Here is a 22,331-nt window from a genome sequence, read left to right as displayed (position 1 = left end):
ATGCGTGCATGTGTGTCTGTGTAGGTCTTCGTGTGTATCTGTGTCTGCGTAAGTGTGTGTGCGTGGTGTCCAGACTATTAACCCTTTTAAAGCGATGAGGTCAAATGAGGGTTGGTGTAAGCACGTGGAGGCAGGGTTGGCAGAGCCTTGCAGTTTAACTTTTAACCTGCGTGTTGTAGATTGTTGTAGAGGTGCTGACTCTGAGTGACTACTTGTGTGTGTGTGTGTGTGTGTGTGTGTGTGTGTGTGTGTGTGTGTGTGTGTGTGTGTATATGTGTGTGTGTGTGTGTGTGTGTGTGTGTGTGAAAGTGAGTGAGTTAGTGAGAAAGAAAGAAAGAAAGAGAGAGAGTAAAGTCCCACTCTTGTGTAATGTTGCATGACTTATGTGCCAGTGACTGACCCCTTGGTTTTAAAGAGGTCTGCGTAGGTCAGCAACACATCAGCACTGAGGATTCCACAGCAAAAGAGGGATCACTTTCACTTGTATGAACCATTATCAACAAATGAGTGACAAATATCATAGATTATAAATGAGCATGTCAGCGAGAGATAAAGAAAGAATCCAAACAACTCACTGTGTTGTCTGTGTGTGTGTGTGTGTGTGTGTGTGTGTGTGTGTGTGTGTGTGTGTGTGTGTGTGTGTGTGTGTGTGTGTGTGTCGGTGAACAGTGGACACAGTAATTCAGCGAGGGCAGTTAATAAGTGAACATGTTTTGCGATAGCCCAGCTCCTAATATGATTAATCAGACAACTGCTAGGAGTGACTTGAACCTGGTCTGGTCCAAATCTGCTGGACCTGAAGGACAACAGGGCCAGTGTCTCCAGTCAGTAAACCTGGGACAGTTCATCAAATCATCAATGAGGCTAGTTGTCAACCAGCCAGAAAAAAAGACAAAAAGTTACAATTTTGAGCCCTTCCGGTCAACCAGCTTTTTAAATTAATGGTGAACTATTTTAACAACACAATCGACTTCAGTCCTGCTGGTTAGAATACAGCGGACAATTCAGAGGTACCAAGTGCTTCAAGGTGAAATCACCATTACTGAATGGCTGCTTCAGATCATTTGTGCCCACCCAAGCAAATGCTGTTTCCCCATCAGAGGAGAGCCGGACTGGAGCCTGCATCTGCGGGGAGTCTTGTGGAGAGCATCCGAGGGAGCACGCGGCCACTCCAATGACCACATCGACAGAGACGAGACCAGCTGGCTAATGGCCAGGCGGAAGAAGGGATAAAAATCGAACGTCCGTGGCAGAAAACAACAACAGGAACGACAGGAAGAGCCTCTTCCTGTGACATGAGCGATGACTCTCTGGCTCGACTCAGAGACAACATCTGGAGCAGCAGACCCGAGCGGAGCAGCATTTCCCAAAAGTAGCCTATCACTGAGCAGCACCGTGAAGAGGGTTCAGAAGTAGCCTATCACTGAGCAGCACCGTGAAGAGGGTTCAGAAGTAGCCTATCACTGAGCAGCACCGTGAAGAGGGTTCAGAAGTAGCCTATCACTGAGCAGCACCGTGAAGAGGGTTCAGAAGTAGCCTATCCCTGAGCAGCACCGTGAAGAGGGTTCAGAAGTAGCCTATCACTGAGCAGCACCGTGAAGAGGGTTCAGAAGTAGCCTATCACTGAGCAGCACCGTGAAGAGGGTTCAGAAGTAGCCTATCACTGAGCAACACCGTGAAGAGGGAGAGGGTTCAGAAGTAGCCTATCACTGAGCAACACCGTGAAGAGGGTTCAGAAGTAGCCTATCACTGAGCAACACCGTGAAGAGGGTTCAGAAGTAGCCTATCACTGAGCAACACCGTGAAGAGGGTTCAGAAGTAGCCTATCACTGAGCAGCACTGTGAAGAGGGTTCAGAAGTAGCCTATCACTGAGCAAGCACCGTGAAGAGGGAGAGAGTTTAGAAGGATAGTCTGAGTCTCTTCATCATTTAAAGAAGAATTCTGGTGTGATATTGACCTAAAGTGTGTTGAAACATGATACCAAGTGTGAACATATGTCTCATAGCTCATCTCGGCTTGTCCCCTGCACTCCGAAATCTGGCGCTAGTTAACCGATGCTACCAAGAGATTTTCGATGGGGGTGCCTCGGGCATCAGCCTAGCCATGCAAATAAATTACTGTTTTACACCATTTACGAGGCTCAAAGAAGCTCCATACTTCATTGGTAGACTTCCGAGGGCCCTGACATTTAAACCGAGACATTGAGAACATAGAAAAAGCACTGGTAGTTTATTTACAAGACGATTTATACAGACAGTACCTTCAGAAAGTTTACCGTTCACCGCCATCTTGAATTTAGTCACGATAAGTCTAGCGACGAGTACGAATGAACAGGTATGATAAGGGATCAGATTCCAAAAATAATTCCGTGGAAATTCATGGATTCCACTGGAATCCATGAATTTCCACGGAATTATTTTTGAAAAGTTCACACTCGGTATCATGTTTCAACATACTTTAGGTCAATATCACACCGAACTTCTCCTTTAACAATGGTAGGTGCAGTTGTTCAACGAGGCCTTCGGGAGATGCATCCTATCCACACACTAGAAAGAACCAGGACTAACGGAGCGCTTGGTTCTCCTAAACAAGAACACTCAATGGCAGCCGTTGCTTTGTCATGTCCATGACTCTTTCCTGTGCCGATATTGCCACTATGGGTCACCCCATCTCCTGCACATCGTGTGTGTCATCCCTGTAACTGATGCCTGACATCTCTGTAATGACTTATTACTACAGTCCATACTGAATAGACTGTGTTAGACATCCTGTTACACTGGCAGCAGTCACTCAAAAGCACAAAATAAGCTCCATCTTTTCAAAAGATGGCTGGCATGACGATGCTTTATACTTTCTGTGTCTCTATGGAGTCGTAACTTAATAACAGTCTCCTTGAAACGATGCCGCTGTGGAGGGCGTGGTGTTGGTGGAGGAGGAGGAGGAGGTGGTGGTGGTGTGTGCTGGTGAAATGGCCGCAGAGCTGCAGGACTGAAGACTCGTCAGCCTCACTCTGGAGCCCTGCTGGGAAAAACACTTCATGCCCAGACAGTCACCTCACATCAGGACCAGGGAGAGTGTCCCCACTGAACCCAACAGCCAGCACCGCAGAGAGGGGGGGGAGGGAGGGAGGAAGAGAAAGGGAGGAAGAGAGAGAGATAGAGAGAGAGGGAGGAAGAGAGAGAGGTACAGACAGGCAGAAAGGGAGAGGGGGAGAGAGAGAGAGAAAGGGAGAGGGAGGGCAAGTGAGAAAGGGATGGAGGGAGTCTGAGAAGAGAAAGAGAGGCAGGAGGGAGGGATAACAAAAGACAAACAGAGAGGAGAGAAAGAGAAGTGGGAGAGAAAAGAAAGATAGACTGATCCAGCGGGAGAGAAGGAGTGAGAGAGGGGGAGAGAGGGAGTGAAAGATAGAGAGATATGACTGCAGACAAAAAGGTGATGGATGGACGGGGTGACCTCCAGCCTGTCTGCCGTCCAGAGATACAACGGAAGCTCTCCGTTTCTGTCACTTTCACTGCACCCACCTTTCTCTAAACATATATCTGCCTATGCCTCCCTCCTACTTTTCTCTCTCTCTCTCCCTCTCTAAATCCCTGTCTCTCTCTCTTTCCATCCCTCACTCTCTCTCCATCCCTCTCTCTCTCCATTCATCCCTTTCTCCCTCCATCCCTCTCTCTGTCCTGTCTTCCTCTGCTCAGCACATTTCATCTTTAATCTGCTTTAGAGGCAGAATATTCAGCTGCTGGATCGGCTCGATATCAACAGTCTGAGCAAACACACACAGTCACACACACAAACAAAAACACACAGTCACATACATATACACACATACACACACTGGTGACTAGCATCAGAGCACATCTGCCAGGACTGTAGCCAGGAGGCAAGCTTACACCTCTGGCTGTGGCATGTCCTGCCACACTGCACTGGTCAGCTGCAGTCCCTCTCTCTCTCTCTCTCTCACACACACACACACACACACACACACACACACACACACACACACACACACACACACACACACACACACACACACACACACACACACACACACACACACACACACACACACACACACACACACACACACACACACACACTTTGCCTCTCTTCCCAGCTCTCTCTCTATCCTGCAACATGTCATGTACAGTCCTTAGTGCATTAGCAGCAGTATGCGATCACAGCCAATCACAGCCAACCATAGGAATGTGTGTAGGCCAGACACTGTGTTATGCACCGGGCCATTAGCACTGGTTTAGTCTTTTGCAGATAAAGAATGTACACAGCTACAGAACAACTAAAATGGCAACTTAAAAAAAAAAAAAACAAGAACCAGAACTGAGTTGTGTTCATTTCCTCCACTGCTCCAAGGCTAGCAGGGTTCTCCAGAGCAGGCTTTTCCTCATTGAATGAAGGCTGTGTCTGGAGACATTTAACAGGCTGGAAGATGTGCAGTATCTCAAAGCATTCAGAACCAACTCTGGCTTTGTTATGCTACTACCACAGCCAAACAAAAGAAACCTTCAAATTGACATTTTGATCTGTCTATCTCTGTCTCTCTGTCTCCCTCTCTCTCTGCCTCTCGCTTGTTTCTCTCTCTCTCTGATGCTATTAGGAAGATTCGATAGTGTAGTGGTTATCACGTTCGCCTCACACGCAAAAGGTCCCCAATTCGAAACTGGGTGGAAACAAATTCTCTTGAATTTCCCCTTGGGAATCAATAAAGTATCTATATCTATCTATCGGGAGGCACTGGCCTGGTGTCTCCACCTCTGACGCAGCAGCAGCAGCTGCCACGGCACGGCTGGCTCTCCCAGACACAGTTGGTCTCTGGGTCTCCTGAGTGAGCTGGAACGCTTGGCTAGTGCTGCTGCTGCTGCTGCTCTGCGCTGGATGGACTGGACTCCATACTGCCCGAGGAGAGGAGAGGAGACGCCAAGAGCAACAGCTGAGACCAGACACAGAGAGTGACCGTGAGAAGGAGAGGAGAGAAGAGGAGAAGAGAAGAGAGAAGAGGAAAGGAGAGGAGACGCCAAGAGCAACAGCTGAGACAGAGTGACCGTGAGGAGGTCACGGTTAGGCCCTGATTATCCTGCCTGCACAGACAGTTGCGGACATCACACACACCCTGGTTATTCTTATTACACTATTAGGTTATAACACGCCGATTATACTGGCTTACAGACGTGCACATAGACAGGTGAGGACATTTTATTTTATAGTCTGCTTTGAGTCCGCAATCATGCAGGTGCTTCCCTTGCCTGCATATAAACCCTCGGATGATGAAATGCATGTCTCTCGTACCAAAGACAACCATTGCGTAACCACATATGTGGAGAGTAGAATATTGGCCTAAGAGAGAAACTTCATTCATATTCACTACAGTCACTATGAGCACAGCTCCTGAGATGTTGGGAATCTTGTGGTGCACTAGTGAGGGCTGATAAGGGATGATAAGGGATATCAGGTGGCCTGATCACTGCTCACATTGCGACAATGTCTTATTGATATGATTGATGTCTGGATTGAGATTGCCATTAGTGAAGGTGGCACATCAGCACGCACGCACACACACACACACATACACACGCACATATACACATACACATACACATACACACACATAAGCTATGATGACAGACAGTAATGTAGTTTGTGTAAGAATATCAAGAGTGCATACTCTTGACTGACTTGTTGCAGGAGTAACAGGAAGCATTGAGAACTCACCCAGATTAGGGCGTGGGGGCGGGTCCACTCAAGACCGGACTGACAGGCCGTGGCGTGATGGACATGATAATGAACCAATCAGTAGGCACAGAAGAATGGTGCAATCCCATTTCACGCTTCACAGACTATCTGCATTAGTCTTCTCTCTGTCATTCTCTCGAACTCCATCACAAATACATAAACATGTACTCACTCATGTTCCCCCTCACTCTCATTCCCCATCTCCACATACACACACACACACACACACACCTTCCTAGCTGAATAATATCAAGAACACCTTCCAAATCACTGCTCAGGAAAGCTTTGACGCATGGTTTCTCTGCACAAAGACAGGCACATCTGCACAATCATAGCTGAGCCAACTCACACACATACACACACTTACACATACACACACGCACACACAATTCTGACTGACCCAACAGGAGCAAAGCCCCTAAGCACTCTATGCAGAGCGAATCAAAACAAGATGAAAAATCTATGACAGACAAAATAAAAGATCTCTCCTCTAAACAACACACTAACAAGGATGCGCCACAAAACAGAGTGTATGCGTCAGAGGATAACAGATTTATTACATCAATCACAGCACCAAATAGGATAAACCATTCCTGCTCACTACGTTCTCCAAGACTAAACTAGTCATCGATGAACTCTAAAATCTACAAGTCAATGTGTTCAACCCCCCTCCTATCCAAACGCTCTGAAAACTGAATGCAACTTGATGTTCCTAATAAATACCCCAGATAACATCAGTGATGTCCCACCCAGAGCTGAAATGGAAATAGCACCACTGCGGCATGGATCTTTCTCTTCATTTCCTGCTCGGACAGCTCCCAGGAGCTCTGGCTAGCTGGCCTGATGTGATGTGGGTCGGAATTGAATGCGGCCCAGTTACCCCAAATGGTCTTCAAAAGGCAGAGGCCGCAAACACACGCACAGTCACTAACAGGACAGGACTGGACTGGACACAATCTGACCCGAAAGCACCTGAGCGGATTCGAACACTTTCCACATTAGCCACCTGATCAATGGCCGTCTGAGTCAAGGGGTGAGCTCTTAAGGACACGTCCATCCACTTGGGCGAAACCCAAACAAGAATCGTTAGGTTGCGGTCCATACAGCAAATGATTCTGTTCATCAACCAGAAGTGGACAAAAGCAAACTAATTAGACCTCATATACCTTCACATGGACTAAACGCATTCCATATGTATGGCAAGGAAATCTACAGAGCAGAAGTAACATTCTGAAAGAACAATTACATTGAATTCTAGAATATATAAATTAGAGAACATTGCTGGTCTAAGTGTTCCCCACGTACACCAACTCCCACTGCAGATTTTGTCAACATGAGGGATAAAACCATACAGTAAATCTTGCCTCTTGCCTGCTAGCCTTACACCGACACAAAAACCTCTCAGCACTGATGTAAGTAGGCTTCTACACTGGAGGAAATTGCCAAAGAAACAACCAATCAATTTAATCGATCAGACCATTACTGCACCTTCCTGAATGGGGCATGATCTTGATTGTGAAGAGAAATCTACGAGGAAAAGACTGGTCGCCCACTTGTCAACCCTGACTGCTCATCTACACTCAAAACAGAAATAATTGCAGGAAAAAAGCAAAACGATAAAATGTCTATACAATAGGGGGGCGGGGGGCAAGACAAAGGACCAGCAGATTAGCAAAAGAACACGACACACTTTGTGGTCAACCTCGGCAGACTTGAGTGCCATTACCACGGGCCCTAAGATCATTTCTGGCACGCGTCCCAGCCTACAGCCCCATTAATTACACTATGAGATAGACACGATGGATGGGGGGGGGGCATGACTGAGCACTCCTGCATCCGGACGGCTCTAACATGTCCTCCAGAGGCCGTGCGCACACACACTCACACGCACACACACACACACACAGTAAATCTCTCCCTCTCCTTGTCTTATACTCGCTGGAACAGCAGGCTTACACAAACTGCTAGTCTATTCGAGCAAATGAGCAGAAGACGCTAGCTGCAACCTCAGGAGACAACCTCTCAGCTCTGCAGGCGAAAGTGCCATTGAAGTTGTAATAAAACAGTAAAATCACAAGCAAGATGTCATATTGACAAACAAACGCACTTTACACAGACTAATGGAGCTTCAGGGGGATGGCTCACTCATCTCCTCAATGACCAATACAGCCACATAAACTGCAGATGCTTGCAGGCCTAGAGTGCCGCCCTCTCACACAATCCTCTGGTAGAACTGGATTGGATCAGTGGACACAGTACAGGCAGGTTTCTACCCAACTCAGAGAAGAGCAAGTCTGGTTTATGGGTGTAAGCACCATAAGGTCAACGCAACTGTTCAAATTCCAGGATGGAACAGTAGCTGAGGTGCACAATGCCCTTAAATAACAACTCAGACCAATTTCGACCAAAATATCAGACTTAACCAATCAACAGAGAGAGAGAGTAAACAAAACATTCTAGAATGCCAGCCCATTCCAAAAGACCAGCTAAATCAATCAGCGGAATTACTGCCAAATAAGGACACAACAATTTATGCACAGATCCATCTACATTCCATGAGGTGCTTGTAAGCCCTGTTGAATGTCAGAGACTTTATCAACCACTTGGCTCAGTCTCTGAGACATCAGCAAGAGAAGCAGCTTCCTACTCCATTGCCAAATAAGCTGCCAAAATGGCCTGTTCGTCCTGATCCAAATCTCTCCTCACCTTGAAGTTGCTGGAGTTGACCCAGGAGGTAGCGACGCCTTCCACCATCTTGTCCAGCGTGGACTGGTCCTGCTCCAGGTCGTGGGACTTCTCGCGGTCGTTGATGTAGTCGATGATCTCCTGGCCCAGCTGCAGCCGTCTCCCTACATCCTTCTGCAGCACCTGAGCCAGACAGTTCTCCATGTTGGGCTCCATGGCTCCAGGTGGCAGCTGGTGATTGTAGTTTTTTTTTTTGTTGTTGTGACAATTAAAATAAATAAACCTTATTATTTAAAAACAAACAAAAAAAAAACACACTAATCCTTGAGGGAAGAGTGCCTGTGTGTGTGACCGGAAAAAAAAGAAGTCACACCACAGACACACACATGGGTGCAAAAACACACTCACACACACCCTCTCGCAAAAACACACTCACACACACCCACTCACAGTCTTACAAACACCCACACACCCACACACACACACACACACACACACACCCAAAAGCCACACACAGTCCGATCAAGTCGGTTTTATTTTTATCCCTTCCAAGGCAGGCCTCTCTCCGTGAGCCGCACGCTAGCGTGATGCTTAGCCACGGGGATGCTAGCTTGGGAATGGCAACAATGCACCATATGTGTGTGTGAGCGACAGCTGACGAGGGTGCTCCTTTTTCCAACCGTACTCTTGATTTCTCCCTTTCACACACTCGGAGAGCACACCGACCGACCGGTCCAGGCCACGATAGAGCTGGAGCAAGGCCACTAGGGGAAGCAGTGTAGGGGGAGGAGGTAACTGAAGCAGCTGAGGAGGAGTGCAGTAGGGCTACGCTTCATTATTTAGAGGTGGCTTCTTTCCTCGCTGCCTGAGGAGAGGGAGAAGGAGAGGAAGACAGAAAAGTAGCATTAGCCAGAGAAGGAGGCCTATATTTCAACTTCATGTCAGCACCTGAATAAGTGTTTGGGTGGGTGGGATAAATTGTGTGTGTTGAGACATAACAAAACTATGAACTATGTAATTTCAGATACTGGCTTAATAACCATGTCAGTCTGGGCAAGGATCTTTCCTTGAATAGTCCCTGGTTTATGTTTGTGTGAGTGTTCAATGGGAAAGCAGTTGTTACATCAGATCAAACATCGGTCTGTCACACACTCACTCACTCACTTCTAACAGACTCTTGGTGCTGACAGCATATCATCTGCAAACAAAGGGCTTTGTCCACCAGAAAGGAATGCCGCACTCTACATTAACAAACAGTGGACCTGCGGGACAATGTCACTGAAGCACATTTCTCCACCCCTAGTATCCGCTTGTGGTGAGCTTCTCTCCTCTATCAATCAAAAGTTGTCATCTTCTACGAAACAAAAAATATATATGTTTTGTTTTTTTCTTTTTCATGTCAGTGTGTAGTATTTCTGAGGAGGTGGTGTTATGTGCGAATTTCCCTGCGGCGGCACAGGGTGACGAAAGAAGCAGAGACAGCTTACACGTATCGAACAAAGACGGCCGTAAATAGCTTGAAGCGCTTTCTCCTCCGCGGTGACAGCGCAGAAACAAGAATGCTAGTCGCGTAGGCTACTCAGCAACACGGCGGCTGCGTTTACATGCAGGGAGAAGGAGAGGGGAGAAGGAGAGGGGGGGTCTATGTATGACATCATTAAATTCCTTGTTTCTCCGAGTCTGCCATGGACTACAGTGGTTTGGTGAGCTCACGTTATTGGCACAGCAGAACAACCTATGAGTCGGCTAATAAAAGCTCCATCACCGGTCTATTTCCAGTTTGCGTGAAATTACTTTTTAGACCTTGTTACTTTTCTTTCTTGCGCGTTCTAAAACAAATGGTGAACACAGTGTGCTGCTACTATAAAGTGCCCCGTCCATATTTTTAACACCTTTACAATAAGTTTTTTTACTGCCCAAGCTGAGGACAAAATGCATTCAATTTAATGCAATGTTAAGACTGCCAAGCGGCAAACGATTACAGCAGGTCTGTGGCAGAGGCTAGGCTTCCTGTCAGTCGCCCAAATGCGGTTTGAGCGTTTACATAATATTCTTAGCGAGGGAGTTTGCGTTGAACATCTGCTATAAATACATAGTCCCATATCCCTGTGTGAGAAAGGAATTCCCAAACTAACACCAAGTAATTTATTTTTATATTTCATACATCACTACATCAATTCAGATTATTGAGAAAGAGAGTTGTCTGGTTGACTAACCCTTTTGTAAATTTATAAGGATAGCAATATCAAGTCTACGACCGATTGTAACGAAACATTTCACAAGTACATTTATTAACAAATAAAGTACTGATTTAATAGCTTAACAGATTAGTTGATGATTCTTTTGTCAGAACATTCAGTTCCAAAGCCACAAGCATCTTGGTTTTAACCCATATTTCAGCAAAGGGAAATGCACTATAATTTAGGGTGACATTTTAATGTAAATGTTCACAGGTAGTAATCTGGGCAACCAGAGCGAGCTAGCAACGATGACAAATGAAGTGTCAGTTAGCTAGCTGTCAGAAAGGCTAGCTCTCTCGCTAGGCTAGCCCTCACCACGACATAGCCACGTCCAATTGTTCGAAGTGTTACTGGCTACATGGCTCAAATACCTCTCTCTGGCGCTACATCGATGACAGAGAAAAACGTCCCTCTACAACGGCAGTGTCTTTCTTGTTATTCTTATCACTGCTTCTAAACTGTCCAGAGAGGTGTGTAATTCACTGATCAGAAAATACTGGAAGAAAGGTCTGCATTGATGCGTCTCGTACTGGGAACCAACCTATGTCGCCGAGTCATAAAGAGGACAGGAATAAAAAGACACAATCTAACTTACAGATTTCTACATGTATGGAGTAATTTGTTTTCTTTGGGCATTTCCTCTGAAAAGAACAGCTACTGTTGCCTAGCAAACTATTTCTCAAGATATGTTAGCCAGCTAGAAGCTATCTGGCTAGCCTTTTCATTGATTGGCCCTCAAAAGATCCCGACTTCTAACAAATCTGCCAATCATTCTCTCTTATAAAGACAGCTTGATATTCGGGTCATAATAAATAGTGTCAAACTACACGTACTCACCCTAGTCATCTAAGAACAATTGCATTATCCGGTAAAACAGTGGTGTGCAGTATTGTTAGACGGCAGCATCGAGGTATCTCTCCACCCCGTATGCTGTTCGCTGACAATAATGGGCTGGTCGTGCGCACGCGTCAAGAATGTTGGCACACAGAAACTGACGCATGCTTCCTGGCTGGCTCTATGGATCGCAACCAACCTCGCAACTCGAAAGCTATGCGCACCTTACACTATAAATTAATCTGGCAGTATTTCAAATCATCAACTCCAGGGGAATGTTTTGCTCTGGTTTGTTCAAAATTATTATTTATTTATTTTTAAACTCTTTCCCCGCTCTTTTCTTAACAAGCTAAATGATATACCTTTTTAAAAATGCATCCAACTCATTTATCTCCACTGTTAGCCCAATAAAAGTGTGGTTTAAAAGCCAATAATACACAAGGAGGAACAAATCCAAATCTGGTATGATTCGGTCGTTACGGTTGCGTGCTGGCCACATGGCATCTTGACAGAAAATGTCATCCCAGGACTCCTACCATGAAACTCTAGCGCCACCCCGTGGTATAAGCGTGTTAGTGGCGGACAAAAAAAAAAAGTGTACTCCTTACATATCTTCAACATACATTTCTCATTGTCATGATAGTCCTGAGGGAATTCTAGAACAATTAATTATTTGGAACAGGCCAGTTTTCTCCCTTATATTTCATGTTATCTTCCTTCAGCTGTTTTAAGGTGTGTTCCGGTTCCATCTATACACCAGGTCACTATTAAATAAATATTCTCTGTCCGCTAACAAAGCTGTTGTAAACAAACATGTTAATATCATAGAATTATCACTTTAGGTCACCAAACAATTAGAATGACTACACTATGTATGCTTCATGAAAACGGAACGAAAGATCTTTTCAGGAACTCATTCGTCTTCTTTACCTTCTTTAATGTAAAGATACATTACATTTCCAAGGACATAAACCTCTTCATATAAGAGCAAATTATATTTTCATACAGTTAAATGTTCATGACCTCAGATGAGCACAAACAGTCAGATGGAAAGCAACAGCACAAACAACCAGGACCACATGAGAGAACCAATCTTCTAATGATTACATGAAAATGGCCTTGAGTTTAATTTTTGTTCATTTTGGGCTGTCAAACTGACACAGAGTGGCTGAGCGACGTGCTCAGAGAGTTTTCTGGAAGGAAGAACACCTTTCCTTCACCACCACTGTGGAGTGCCACGGCCCCAGTAACTGCTGTTACTGCAACACTATTCAGGGCCCCTCTTGGCTAAATACGCACTATACACATCATTAGCCAGGGGGCAGTCGCCTACCACCAGGGTTATTTCCCTCACTGGAGGAAATAATCTTTTATGTACAAAAGTCTCTGACTGGATGAAGTGGATCATTCAGGCTTGCTCAGAGATGTCCGCAGACGGGCCTCTGACGTGAGATTACGCTTCCTCCTCTTTCTTCTCCTCTATGGACACATCTCCCTCCTCCTCCTCTCCCGAGAGTCCTTCTTCAGAGTCTTCCTCGTCCTCTTCAAATGAGGCGTCTGGCATGGGCTTGATGACGATTTCGTCGTCTACCTCCTCACTTCCTGCCATGGACTTCCTCCTCTCCAGAATTGAAGGTGTGCACACTGGGGTGACATCCTAAAACATCAGTAGCAAACATGAGCCGGGCAAAGCTCCCACAAGACACATTTTGGCTGTTTTCACAGATATTACATAGCAATAGAAGCATGAAAATACTTCAACATCATCACTATGTGGTATATGAGGGCAAGTGTGTTGATTGTGGGCACATGGGTTTCATTGCACAGCCACATAGACTGGCAATAAGCTTTGATGAACCACATTACTGTTGGCACAAGTTATCGCACCTCCACTGACTGATACAATAAAGGGTAATTTTCAGAATGTGCCGGAAACACTTGCATTGCTATAATGTTTATGCTGAAAGTTACCACAAAGAGTGGGAACTATACGGCAATATAAAATATACAGATCAAATAGGGCTGGGCGACAAATGAATCACGATAACAATTTATATTGGTCAATCTTGATCAGTTTAACAACCTAAAAGATTTAAGTGGCTGGTAGGGGGAGAAAAAAAGGTTCCAGGCAGGCACATTTTAATTACTTAATTTATGTATCAAATGCTACCTTCCTGACTGATTTTCATAGCATTGTACACCATGAGTAAACAAAGAATACATGTCCACACATTTGAGTTTTGAGTACAGGCCCCGCTATTTAATAGACTACAAAAGCAACGTTTCAAATCAACAGTGTCTTCTTCAGACAAAAAATGCTATACATTTTTTGCCTGACGACCCCGATGGGTTGAAACGTTGCCTTTGTAGTCAATACTCTATATCTAGCGCAAGACATATCACTATTGTTTTTATCGCCCAGAAATATTCCACATTAAACTGGGGATGCACGATATATCGGAAGTGAAAAAATGAAAACGATAACAGAATTCTGGCCGATAATTTGCGCCGATATTTTTTAAAGTCCTAATTTAGGCCTACGTAAGGTCCGTCTGGCTACACTGAGCTACTTGAGCTTGGTTGGCTATACTTTTTCCTCAATATAATGTCAGCGGTGTGAATGTATTTCACCACTCTAACAAAATCTGTGGATATGCGTTCATTTGGGAATCTGTGCATCTCAAAATCCTCTCGTGAATGATCCGCCATTTAACCTTACCAGAGCGGAGCTCAGCCCTATCTAGAGCCGTCGTGTGCTGGTGTTTGCACTTTACCGCGCTGGTCGGGGAAACAAATAAACAAACTCGTTATGGGACGAGTACATAAGTAGGCCTAGTTCTAAGTTGTGTTTTAGTATTATATTTGCATTACTTTAGCTTGGGTTTTGTATTATTACCTAGAAATATGCTAACCATTCGTGCTTCAGTTCCAGACAGGTCATCATAATAAGTTATTAAAACCTTCGTGGCTAACGCCTTTCATTTCTGCTGCAGCAGGTTGTGCGCAACAGAGTAGATGGACATAAGATACAGTCTGAGGAGTTGCAGCTTTATTCAGTTACCCGCAGTTGAAACTAAGCCTAAGTATCCCTCACAAACTCTGATTTGGTCGCTATACTGAAGCTTATTCCAAGCTGAGCCGTTTATGAGCGTTTAGTCCTAAATTAAAACGATTCAAACTCTCTAGCCACTCACTCGCAATTTACTGACTTCAGGTTCACTTAAAGGAGCCACACATACTGTAGGGCTAGGCTACTGTTATGTTGTTGACTGCCGTACTATTGAGGACTATTATGAGTTCTATCCATCATTTGGTGGTAGGCAAGAGTAATATTATCGGTTATCGTATCGGTATCAGCCACAACAAACCAATAAATATCGGTTATCTTTATCGGCCCTTAAAGGGACACCAGGCAACGTTTTTGTGTTAATTAATCATCTTCGTAAGTCGGTATATGGTTAAATGACTCATTATGGGGCGAATGAAGGCTCTCTCGCCCGCCCCTACTGCCTGTAGGAAGAATATCCCACTTGCAAGTTCGGTGTATCCTACCCGCCGACCGAAGCAGGATCAGTTTACAGCACAGCGGCAGGCTAACGAAACGCTAGAGATTGTTGTAAACGTGTGTATAATAGCAGAGCCGGCGAAGAAGCAGCAAAAACCCTTGACAGAAGACGCAAAGAAAAGGAAAAGAGCTTCAGACCGAGCGAGGGGGAGTTTCGTAGAGAAAAAGCATCAGGCTTGCCTGGTGTCCCTTTAAATTCCATATCGGTGCATCTCTACATTAAACAGAGGTCAGTAATGAACCTATGATGAATAAATGTATAAATCAGTGTTTCCCATACATTGACTTATTTGTGGCGGCCCACCACAATATCAACATTGACCACCACACAATGATTTTCCAGGTTGTACTAAATTGTGCTTAAAGCTGGTTAGCATCATAACCACGCTGCGCTAATTTGTTAAAAACTGTTGCATTCAAGTTAATTCTGCAAATCTACCACCACAAAGAGTTCAATTCTGTGGGAAACACTGTAAATATAATTAATATAATATTTATAATGAATAAAAAGGGTAAACAAGAACATACATCACTTAAAACAGAGATGTTTGCATCCTCTGAGGCAGTAGCCTTCTTCGTTGGAACCTGGGATGCCTAAAATGAGGAAACAGGACATTAGAAACATGATCCACAAAGCTCCGATTTAGACACTGCTAAATCAAACAATGAACCGCAGATGTTACAAGGCGACCTGGCTTAACCAAACTTACAAATCCAGGGAAGTCGTAATCGATGCCATGGGCAGCAAGTCTCTTCCGCAGCTTGGCCTCTTTGCTAAGGAGCTTTGCCTTGGTCTTCTCCAGCTCCTCTATGCTGTGCTTCTTGTTGTAGCGGCCAACCGCGGGTTGCGTCGGCTTTTTAAACACCCTCTTGCAACCCACAAACAACTTCTCATGCACCTTCTCCGGTGGCACCACATGGCCTGTCGAAAAACAAGAGTGAAGAGTACATTTAGAATTTTGGCAAATCTACTACTATCTACTAAGGTCAAAAGTACATGCCTGCTCATGCCTGCTCATCCAGCACCATTTTCACAGCAGCCATTTTTGACATAAATTAAAGGGCAGGCAAAGGTGATACTAATGACATAAATTAAGGTTCTGGTTCTGCTACACTTAGACCTTGTACACATACACGGATATATATATATATATATATATATATATACACATATACATATATATATATATACATATAGCAGATATTTGTTTAGGTGTTGGAGCCTTTTGTCCACGCATAAAAGGCATTTTAGCTCCCTAAAAAGGATATTTTTTAAAAGCCTTCTAAAGTGAAGATTTTATAGAACGTCTGTTTCCTTGGATTCGAGAGGACATGCAAAATAGATTTTTACAAACAATGAAGAGATGGTGTTAGGCTATTTTGTGTAGGTTACTTTGTGTGGGTGCTACACATTGGTTGTGGTTAGTGAGGTCCCCATTTCCATGTGAATCGCTTTGAGTGTTATGTAAAGAAGCGCTATATAAATGTAACGTGTTGTTGTACTGAGCGTAAAACATGTTACATACTCAACGCGACCGGTAGCGCGACAATGTCACGTCAAAATCACAAAGACCTCTGGCGCCGCGGATTTTGGCCGGGTAGCACACGGTAGCGCACCACTCTTTTTTTCAGCTGAGCGCGCTAAACCGGAAACCGGAAGATGGACTAGTTTGAGGGCAAGCGAGAGTTGCAGTTCGGAGGACTGTTTTGTTACAGTCGTGAATTTTTAATAGTTTGCTGGATTAGTTAACAAATTTACCAGCGAGAGTCGCCACACATGGAATTAAGAGGAAAGAATAGAAAAGATTTATTTTCAACCAAAGGATATCTACCAAGACCTTGATCTAGCCTACTTTGGCTATTTAAAGGTACTTTATTGCCAAAACACAACACAATGTAAATGAACTATAACTAACAATAAAGGGCTTAATCACACACAAATTACTCTTTTACTGACTAAGCTTATACAAAATAATAAGTATGTAGGAAGTTTAGAAGTTAGAACCCAGAATTGACCTGCACACTACAAAAGTGCACCAAATTCAACATATTTTCCAAATATTTTAGGATTTTGCTGTGGTATCGTTTCAGTATCGAGCATCAAGATATTTATGGTAGGTATGTATCAGTCATAATTTTGGTATCGTGACGACACTACGCGCAGGTAAAAATGGTTACGACACACGTCGCGCTACAGGACGGGAATGGTGAGTATGCAGAGGCCCTTAGTATAGCAAGACTCGGACTTGGTACAGTAACGCAACATTCAGTAACAACCCGTCTGTCCATAGCCTACATAGGATCGCAGTTTGATTTCATTTTTGTGAGCAACAATTTCAGCAACAATTCACAACATCGATGAAGATAACGTGCTAACTTTAACCAAGTGGCTAACTAGCTATAACTAGCCTACCATACGGTAGCCTAAGCAAGCTGACATACAGGTCCATGTGAGTGAGATGAGTGTGGGCACAAGGGTTTCATTGCACAGCCACATGGGACTGGCAATAAGCTTTGATGAGCCACATTATTGTTGGCACAGTAATCTTACCCCCAATGACTGAGACATTGGAGGCAATTTTCAATCTGCGCCTAGAAAATTGTGCTGTGCTGAACGTTTTACCAGTGTATTTGATGCGGGTACTATGTGGTACGTAGACACACCAAAGTTTGCAGTTCTTTGTGTTTTAGTGTTTAGACTATGGACAAATGTTTTAGACAAATGTCATGTAGACAGAGTAAAATATAATAAACACAAAAAAATATCAGTTCTAACAAATATCCGGGTACATGGCCTTAAATTGAACCGACACTACATGAACGGAATTAGTAACACCGGTGCTTGCTCTACTATTTCATGTCAAAATGGCTGCTGTGAAATTGAAACATACAATAATACCAGAGCACCCCAGTGCAGAAGCCGACACAGCATAAGCATGATCAGGAGTTCATTCTGTACGGTTTAAATACAAACACTGAAAATAGGCTAAATATAATAGTTAATTTGGTTAATTAGCTTCATACTCACACTGGATCAGCCTTTCACCCATGAGGTAGTTGTTCATGGTCTCAGCCACAATCTTGGCCACTTCATCGCAGTCAAACTCAATGTACGCGTAGCCTTTGCTTCCACCTGTCTGTCAAAGACATTTCACGTGACTCAGTGCAATCTAACAAGCATGGATCTTCATTATAATCAGATGTGGAAATAAGCAGCCGCAGCAAGAGCTGACCATAATCTTTCATGAACCACAGCAATCGTTACAGCACGTTGACCTTACCTCCACCGACTGAAGCAGCGAAAGGTACTTGACTCGGGGTGCCATAACATTATTAAACCAGGGCTTAAATTTCACTGCGGGATTGCGGGTATTGCGCATAATCTGTTCAAGTTCCGCAACTCTAGACATCATAATGCGAGAAATTCCCACATACACTTTCACAGTCTGTCTTATGACGTTGATATAATCATGAAGTGGCGTGAATGCGGTGCTATTGACCAGAGGGATCAACTACCGAGTTGAATTGAACATGGCCTCATGCAGACGCAAACACTCACACGGAGAGAGAGGGGGGGGGGGAAGAGAGAGAGAGAGAGAGAGAGAGAGAGAGAGAGAGAGAGAGAGAGAGAGAGAGAGAGAGAGAGAACCACTTTGCGCTTACACAAATAGGCTACGCAACCATGGCAAACTTTTACATCTGGAAAGAGCTCCTTGGTAACTATCCTGCTAGTGCAGGTCACGTCAACACTTGATCCCAGAAAGATTGTCTTCGACTTGTTAGTTTTTTGAACATTTATTTTATCTAATGACATAGAAAACATAATGAATTGCATCCACATATCCTTATGCACTATGCACAACTTTTATTCAGTAGCGACTAGCCTAAAACCGTCAGGCTGAAGGAAGGCTAATTACTCACATAGGCTATTTCTTAAAGTGACAGGCACTCAATTACACCTACTAATCACCAATGTGCACTCAATTAGACCTACACACCACATTACAGATATGCCTAAGTGTTATAGTTTAAACGTCAATATGAAGCATTCAAATTACTAAATATGTTTAGCTACTAGTAAATACTAGTAAAATGCTATACATTAAAAATACATTATTAACTAAATACACTATATGAATTTAAAAATATATGAAATATATCACGTAAGCCACCATTTTCAGTGTGTGTTTGTGTGTGTGGAGAGAGTCAAGCAGAATCTAGGATGTCCACTGGCCTATATATTACTGATGACGTCAGGGTGGTGGGGGCCCCAAAATCAAACACATTTTTAAAAAAGTATCGAAGAAGCATCGAAATCGCAATTCTTGACTTGGTATCAGAATCGCCAGAAACCACCCCCCCGTAACGCACTGAATTTCAGACTGAGGTGACACCCAAAATAATCAGTAGAAAATATAAACCAAGCAAAGCCCCCAGAAGACACAGCTGTTTTCAATTAAATACAGACATTATATGGCAATATAAATATGAATATAAAGTATGAAAATAGTGGTGTACATCAACATAACTATGGGACATACTGGTATTTGAGTGTAACTGTGTTGATTGTGGGCACATGGGTTTGATTACACAGCCACATAGACTGGCAATAAGCTTTGATGAGCCACATTATTGTTGGCACAAGTTATCGCACCTTTACTGACTGATACAATAAAGGGTAATTTTCAGAATGTGCCGGAAACACTTGTGTTTAATATTTGTTCTGAAAGTGTCAGCACAAAGGTGTGGAGGGAGCCATACAGCAATACAATATATGCAGATGAAATAGGGCTGGACAGGAATTACAAAGCTCACCTTTTTACTTCTCGACAGCCGCATCCTTAGGATTTTCCCAAACTGCTGGAAATAGGATCTGATCTGTGGTTCAAACAGTCCCCTGGGAATGTGGCCCACGTAGATTACTCCAGGAGCCAACTTAACTGGCTGTGGACAAGAGCAACAATTCACGTCGACAATGATGATTTGGATGTGATGTTTAGCCTACTTGCACAACGTGCTAACTTTAACCAAGTGGCTAACTAGCTAACGTTATAACTAGCCTACCATACGGTAGCCTAAGCAAGCTAACATACAGGTCCATGTGAGTGAGATGAGTGTGGGCACATGGGTTTCATTGCACAGCCACATGGGACTGGCAATAAGCTTTGATGAGCCACATTGCTGTTGGCAGAGTAATCTTACCCCCAATGACTGAGACATTGGAGGCAATTTTCAATCTGCGCCTAGAAAATTGTGCTGTGCTGAACGTTTTACCAGTGTATTTGATGCGGGTACTATGTGGTACGTAGACACACCAAAGTTTGCAGTTCTTTGTGTTTTAGTGTTTAGACTATGGACAAATGTTTTAGACATTGGAGGCAATTTTCAATCTGCGCCTGAATGTGTGATAAAGCGACAGTGTTACCACACGTGTATTTGGTGTGGGCACTATGTGGCACAATGTACACTTCCGACATTTAAAGATTAGACATTTTCACTTTCTTAAAGATTAGTCATTTGGAAATAATGTTAACATGCTGCATCGCAGTAAGTTAGCACAGGCCTTCAAGTTAGCTGACTAACGCTATTAACATAGCGTAAGCTAATGTTCACGCACTTTAATATGATGATGGTTAACGTTACAATTATCAACACAATCGCACTGGCAAACAAATGATATGACCAATAACATTAACTTTAAACAACATCACTGCTGAATCGTCCAACAATGGCTTAAAATGTGTAACGTTATTTTTTCTGAGTGTTACAATGTCTGAGCTCAAGCTAGACAACGTTACCGTTTTCCGTCGCTTTTTGACTTGCTGGACTTTCTTTTGGAACTCAACATCTTCGCTTGGATTGAGAGCAAGCAAGCTTTTAGCTGGCTTTGAAATTGTAGATTCCCCCTCGGTCATTTTGAAGAAATGTTGTTCTTATTATTTCATAAACTTATAGTGTACGCAGCGCTGAATGTGTTGGGTTCTTCTCCTTCTTCACGAACACGTTGCTTCTGAACTTTCACCTCTGTACATCAGAAGAAACACATCATGTAGCAGCTAGGCCAAGATTTTTGTGTGCGCCCCCGTCTGGTCTGGAAGATTTACTGTTTTCTACCTTAGAACAGTTTTAAATGATAGCCTGGGAAATAGTATAGTATATATACTTTTTTGATCCCGTGAGGGAAATTTGGTCTCTGCATTTAACCCAATTGGTGAATTAGTGAAACAACAGCACACAGTGAACACACAGTGAGGTGAAGCACACACTAATCCTGGCGCAGTGAGCTGCCTGCTTCAACGGCGGCGCTCAGGGAGCAGTGAGGGGTTAGGTGCCTTGCTCAAGGGCACTTCAGCCGCAGCCCACTGGTCGGGGTTACAAGTCCAGAGTGCTAACCAGTGGGCCACGGCTGCCCAATACAGAAATCCAGATCCTGATAATCTAGAAAGATAAAGGATAATTCCGGTGTGATTTTGACCTAAAGTGTCTTGAAACATGATACCGAGTGTGAACGTATGTCTCATAGCTCACCTCAGCTTGTCCCCTGCACTCAGAAATCTGGCGCTAGCCAATGCTACCAACAGTGTTTCGTTGAGGTGCCTCGGGCATCGGCCTAGCCATGCAAATAAATAACTGTTTTACACCATTTACTAGGCTCAAAGTAGCTCCATACTTCATTGGTAGACTTCCGAGGGCCTTGACATTTAAAACGAGACATGGAGAACTTTGAAAAAGCACTGTAGTTTATTTACAAGACAATTTATACAGACAGTACCTTAAGGAATTTTACGTTTGACGCCATCTTGAATTTAGTCACGATATGTCGAGGGACATAGGAATGAACAGGTATGATAATATAGCCTACATGATAGAGTCTAGTGACACCGGCTACTGTGTGTAGGTCAAAGTCCAGCGCTCAGTGGGCATCCCCCTATTTCAAAATGATTTTTATTCCTCTGGCTGTTGCAATTGATATCAATGATCAATATGACTGCCCTCAGTAAAAAAAAGCACAACAGAGAGCAAACAGTAACAAACAGTCAGGTTCTTGGCTTCATAAGATGTCGCGTGCCATCGGGAACGCGATGACCAGCAGGCGGCGTCGCGTAAAACAACGGGAGATCGCGGGACAACGTCCGTAACGGCGGCCGGCAGGCCCGGGGTGGGTAATCGGGACAATCGGGAGAATTCCCGGTGGGCCGCTTCACTTTTGGGCCGGTCGAGGAAAAAAATATTGACATTTGTCACGTTAGTCTAACTTCTC

General features: G+C 44.0%; 2 protein-coding genes and 4 non-coding genes across 14 annotated transcripts in view; all 6 read right to left on the bottom strand.

Annotated features, from left to right (window-relative positions):
• The window catches only part of clasp1a (cytoplasmic linker associated protein 1a), a 145,767-nt gene extending 134,150 nt beyond the window's left edge, over positions 1 to 11,617 (bottom strand). For 4 of the 9 annotated variants that reach the window (XM_076264172.1, XM_076264176.1, XM_076264175.1 and 1 more), the window contains exons 1-2: positions 11,509 to 11,617; positions 8,453 to 9,296 (exon numbers count right to left, since the gene is read on the bottom strand). In XM_076264172.1, the coding sequence (XP_076120287.1) occupies positions 8,453 to 8,647 (195 nt within the window). In that variant the 5' untranslated portion in view covers positions 8,648 to 9,296; positions 11,509 to 11,617. Of the gene's footprint in view, positions 1 to 8,452; positions 9,297 to 9,595; positions 9,788 to 11,508 lie in introns of those variants that run through there. The other 5 variants (XM_076264178.1, XM_076264179.1, XM_076264173.1 and 2 more) reach the window with 4 other exon arrangements.
• An 804-nt stretch (positions 11,618 to 12,421) lies between these two features.
• nifk (nucleolar protein interacting with the FHA domain of MKI67) lies at positions 12,422 to 21,086 on the bottom strand. The gene is made up of 6 exons (XM_076264171.1): positions 20,869 to 21,086; positions 19,886 to 20,014; positions 18,099 to 18,207; positions 15,781 to 15,992; positions 15,599 to 15,664; positions 12,422 to 13,162 (listed from the first exon to the last, which is right to left on the bottom strand). Exons 1-6 carry the CDS (start codon positions 20,983 to 20,985, stop codon positions 12,959 to 12,961), a joined length of 837 nt encoding a protein of 278 aa, XP_076120286.1. The 5' UTR covers positions 20,986 to 21,086; the 3' UTR covers positions 12,422 to 12,958.
• Positions 13,303 to 13,432, bottom strand: LOC143101126 (small nucleolar RNA ACA64). The gene has a single exon (XR_012982114.1). It is a non-coding gene; the product is annotated as a small nucleolar RNA ACA64 (small nucleolar RNA).
• On the bottom strand, positions 17,532 to 17,660 carry LOC143101123 (small nucleolar RNA ACA64). Its single transcript, XR_012982112.1, has one exon. It is a non-coding gene; the product is annotated as a small nucleolar RNA ACA64 (small nucleolar RNA).
• LOC143101127 (small nucleolar RNA ACA64) lies at positions 19,635 to 19,764 on the bottom strand. The gene has a single exon (XR_012982115.1). It is a non-coding gene; the product is annotated as a small nucleolar RNA ACA64 (small nucleolar RNA).
• On the bottom strand, positions 20,183 to 20,311 carry LOC143101122 (small nucleolar RNA ACA64). Its single transcript, XR_012982111.1, has one exon. It is a non-coding gene; the product is annotated as a small nucleolar RNA ACA64 (small nucleolar RNA).
• Positions 21,087 to 22,331: the final 1,245 nt, after the last annotated feature.

Source organism: Alosa pseudoharengus, unplaced genomic scaffold (genome assembly GCF_046254945.1).
Source record: "Alosa pseudoharengus isolate Yale_2024_CS ecotype anadromous, Long Island Sound unplaced genomic scaffold, YU_APseudo_1.1 YU_APseudo_1.1_scf_3, whole genome shotgun sequence".
In the NCBI taxonomy this organism is placed as follows: Eukaryota; Metazoa; Chordata; class Actinopteri; order Clupeiformes; family Clupeidae; genus Alosa; species Alosa pseudoharengus.
This window is presented reverse-complemented; position numbering and strand designations above follow the sequence as displayed.

Excerpts from the sequence above, each read along its gene's own strand:
- nifk (XM_076264171.1), bottom strand. The coding sequence starts at position 20,985 with ATGACCGAGGGGGAATCTACAATTTCAAAGCCAGCTAAAAGCTTGCTT. Across the intron at positions 18,208-19,885 it reads GGCTGTCGAGAAGTAAAAAG|ACAGGTGGAAGCAAAGGCTA; the intron begins GTGAGCTTTGTA and ends TGTCTTTGACAG. Across the intron at positions 13,163-15,598 it reads ACATCTCTGTTTTAAGTGAT|GATGTCACCCCAGTGTGCAC; the intron begins GTATGTTCTTGT and ends CTGATGTTTTAG.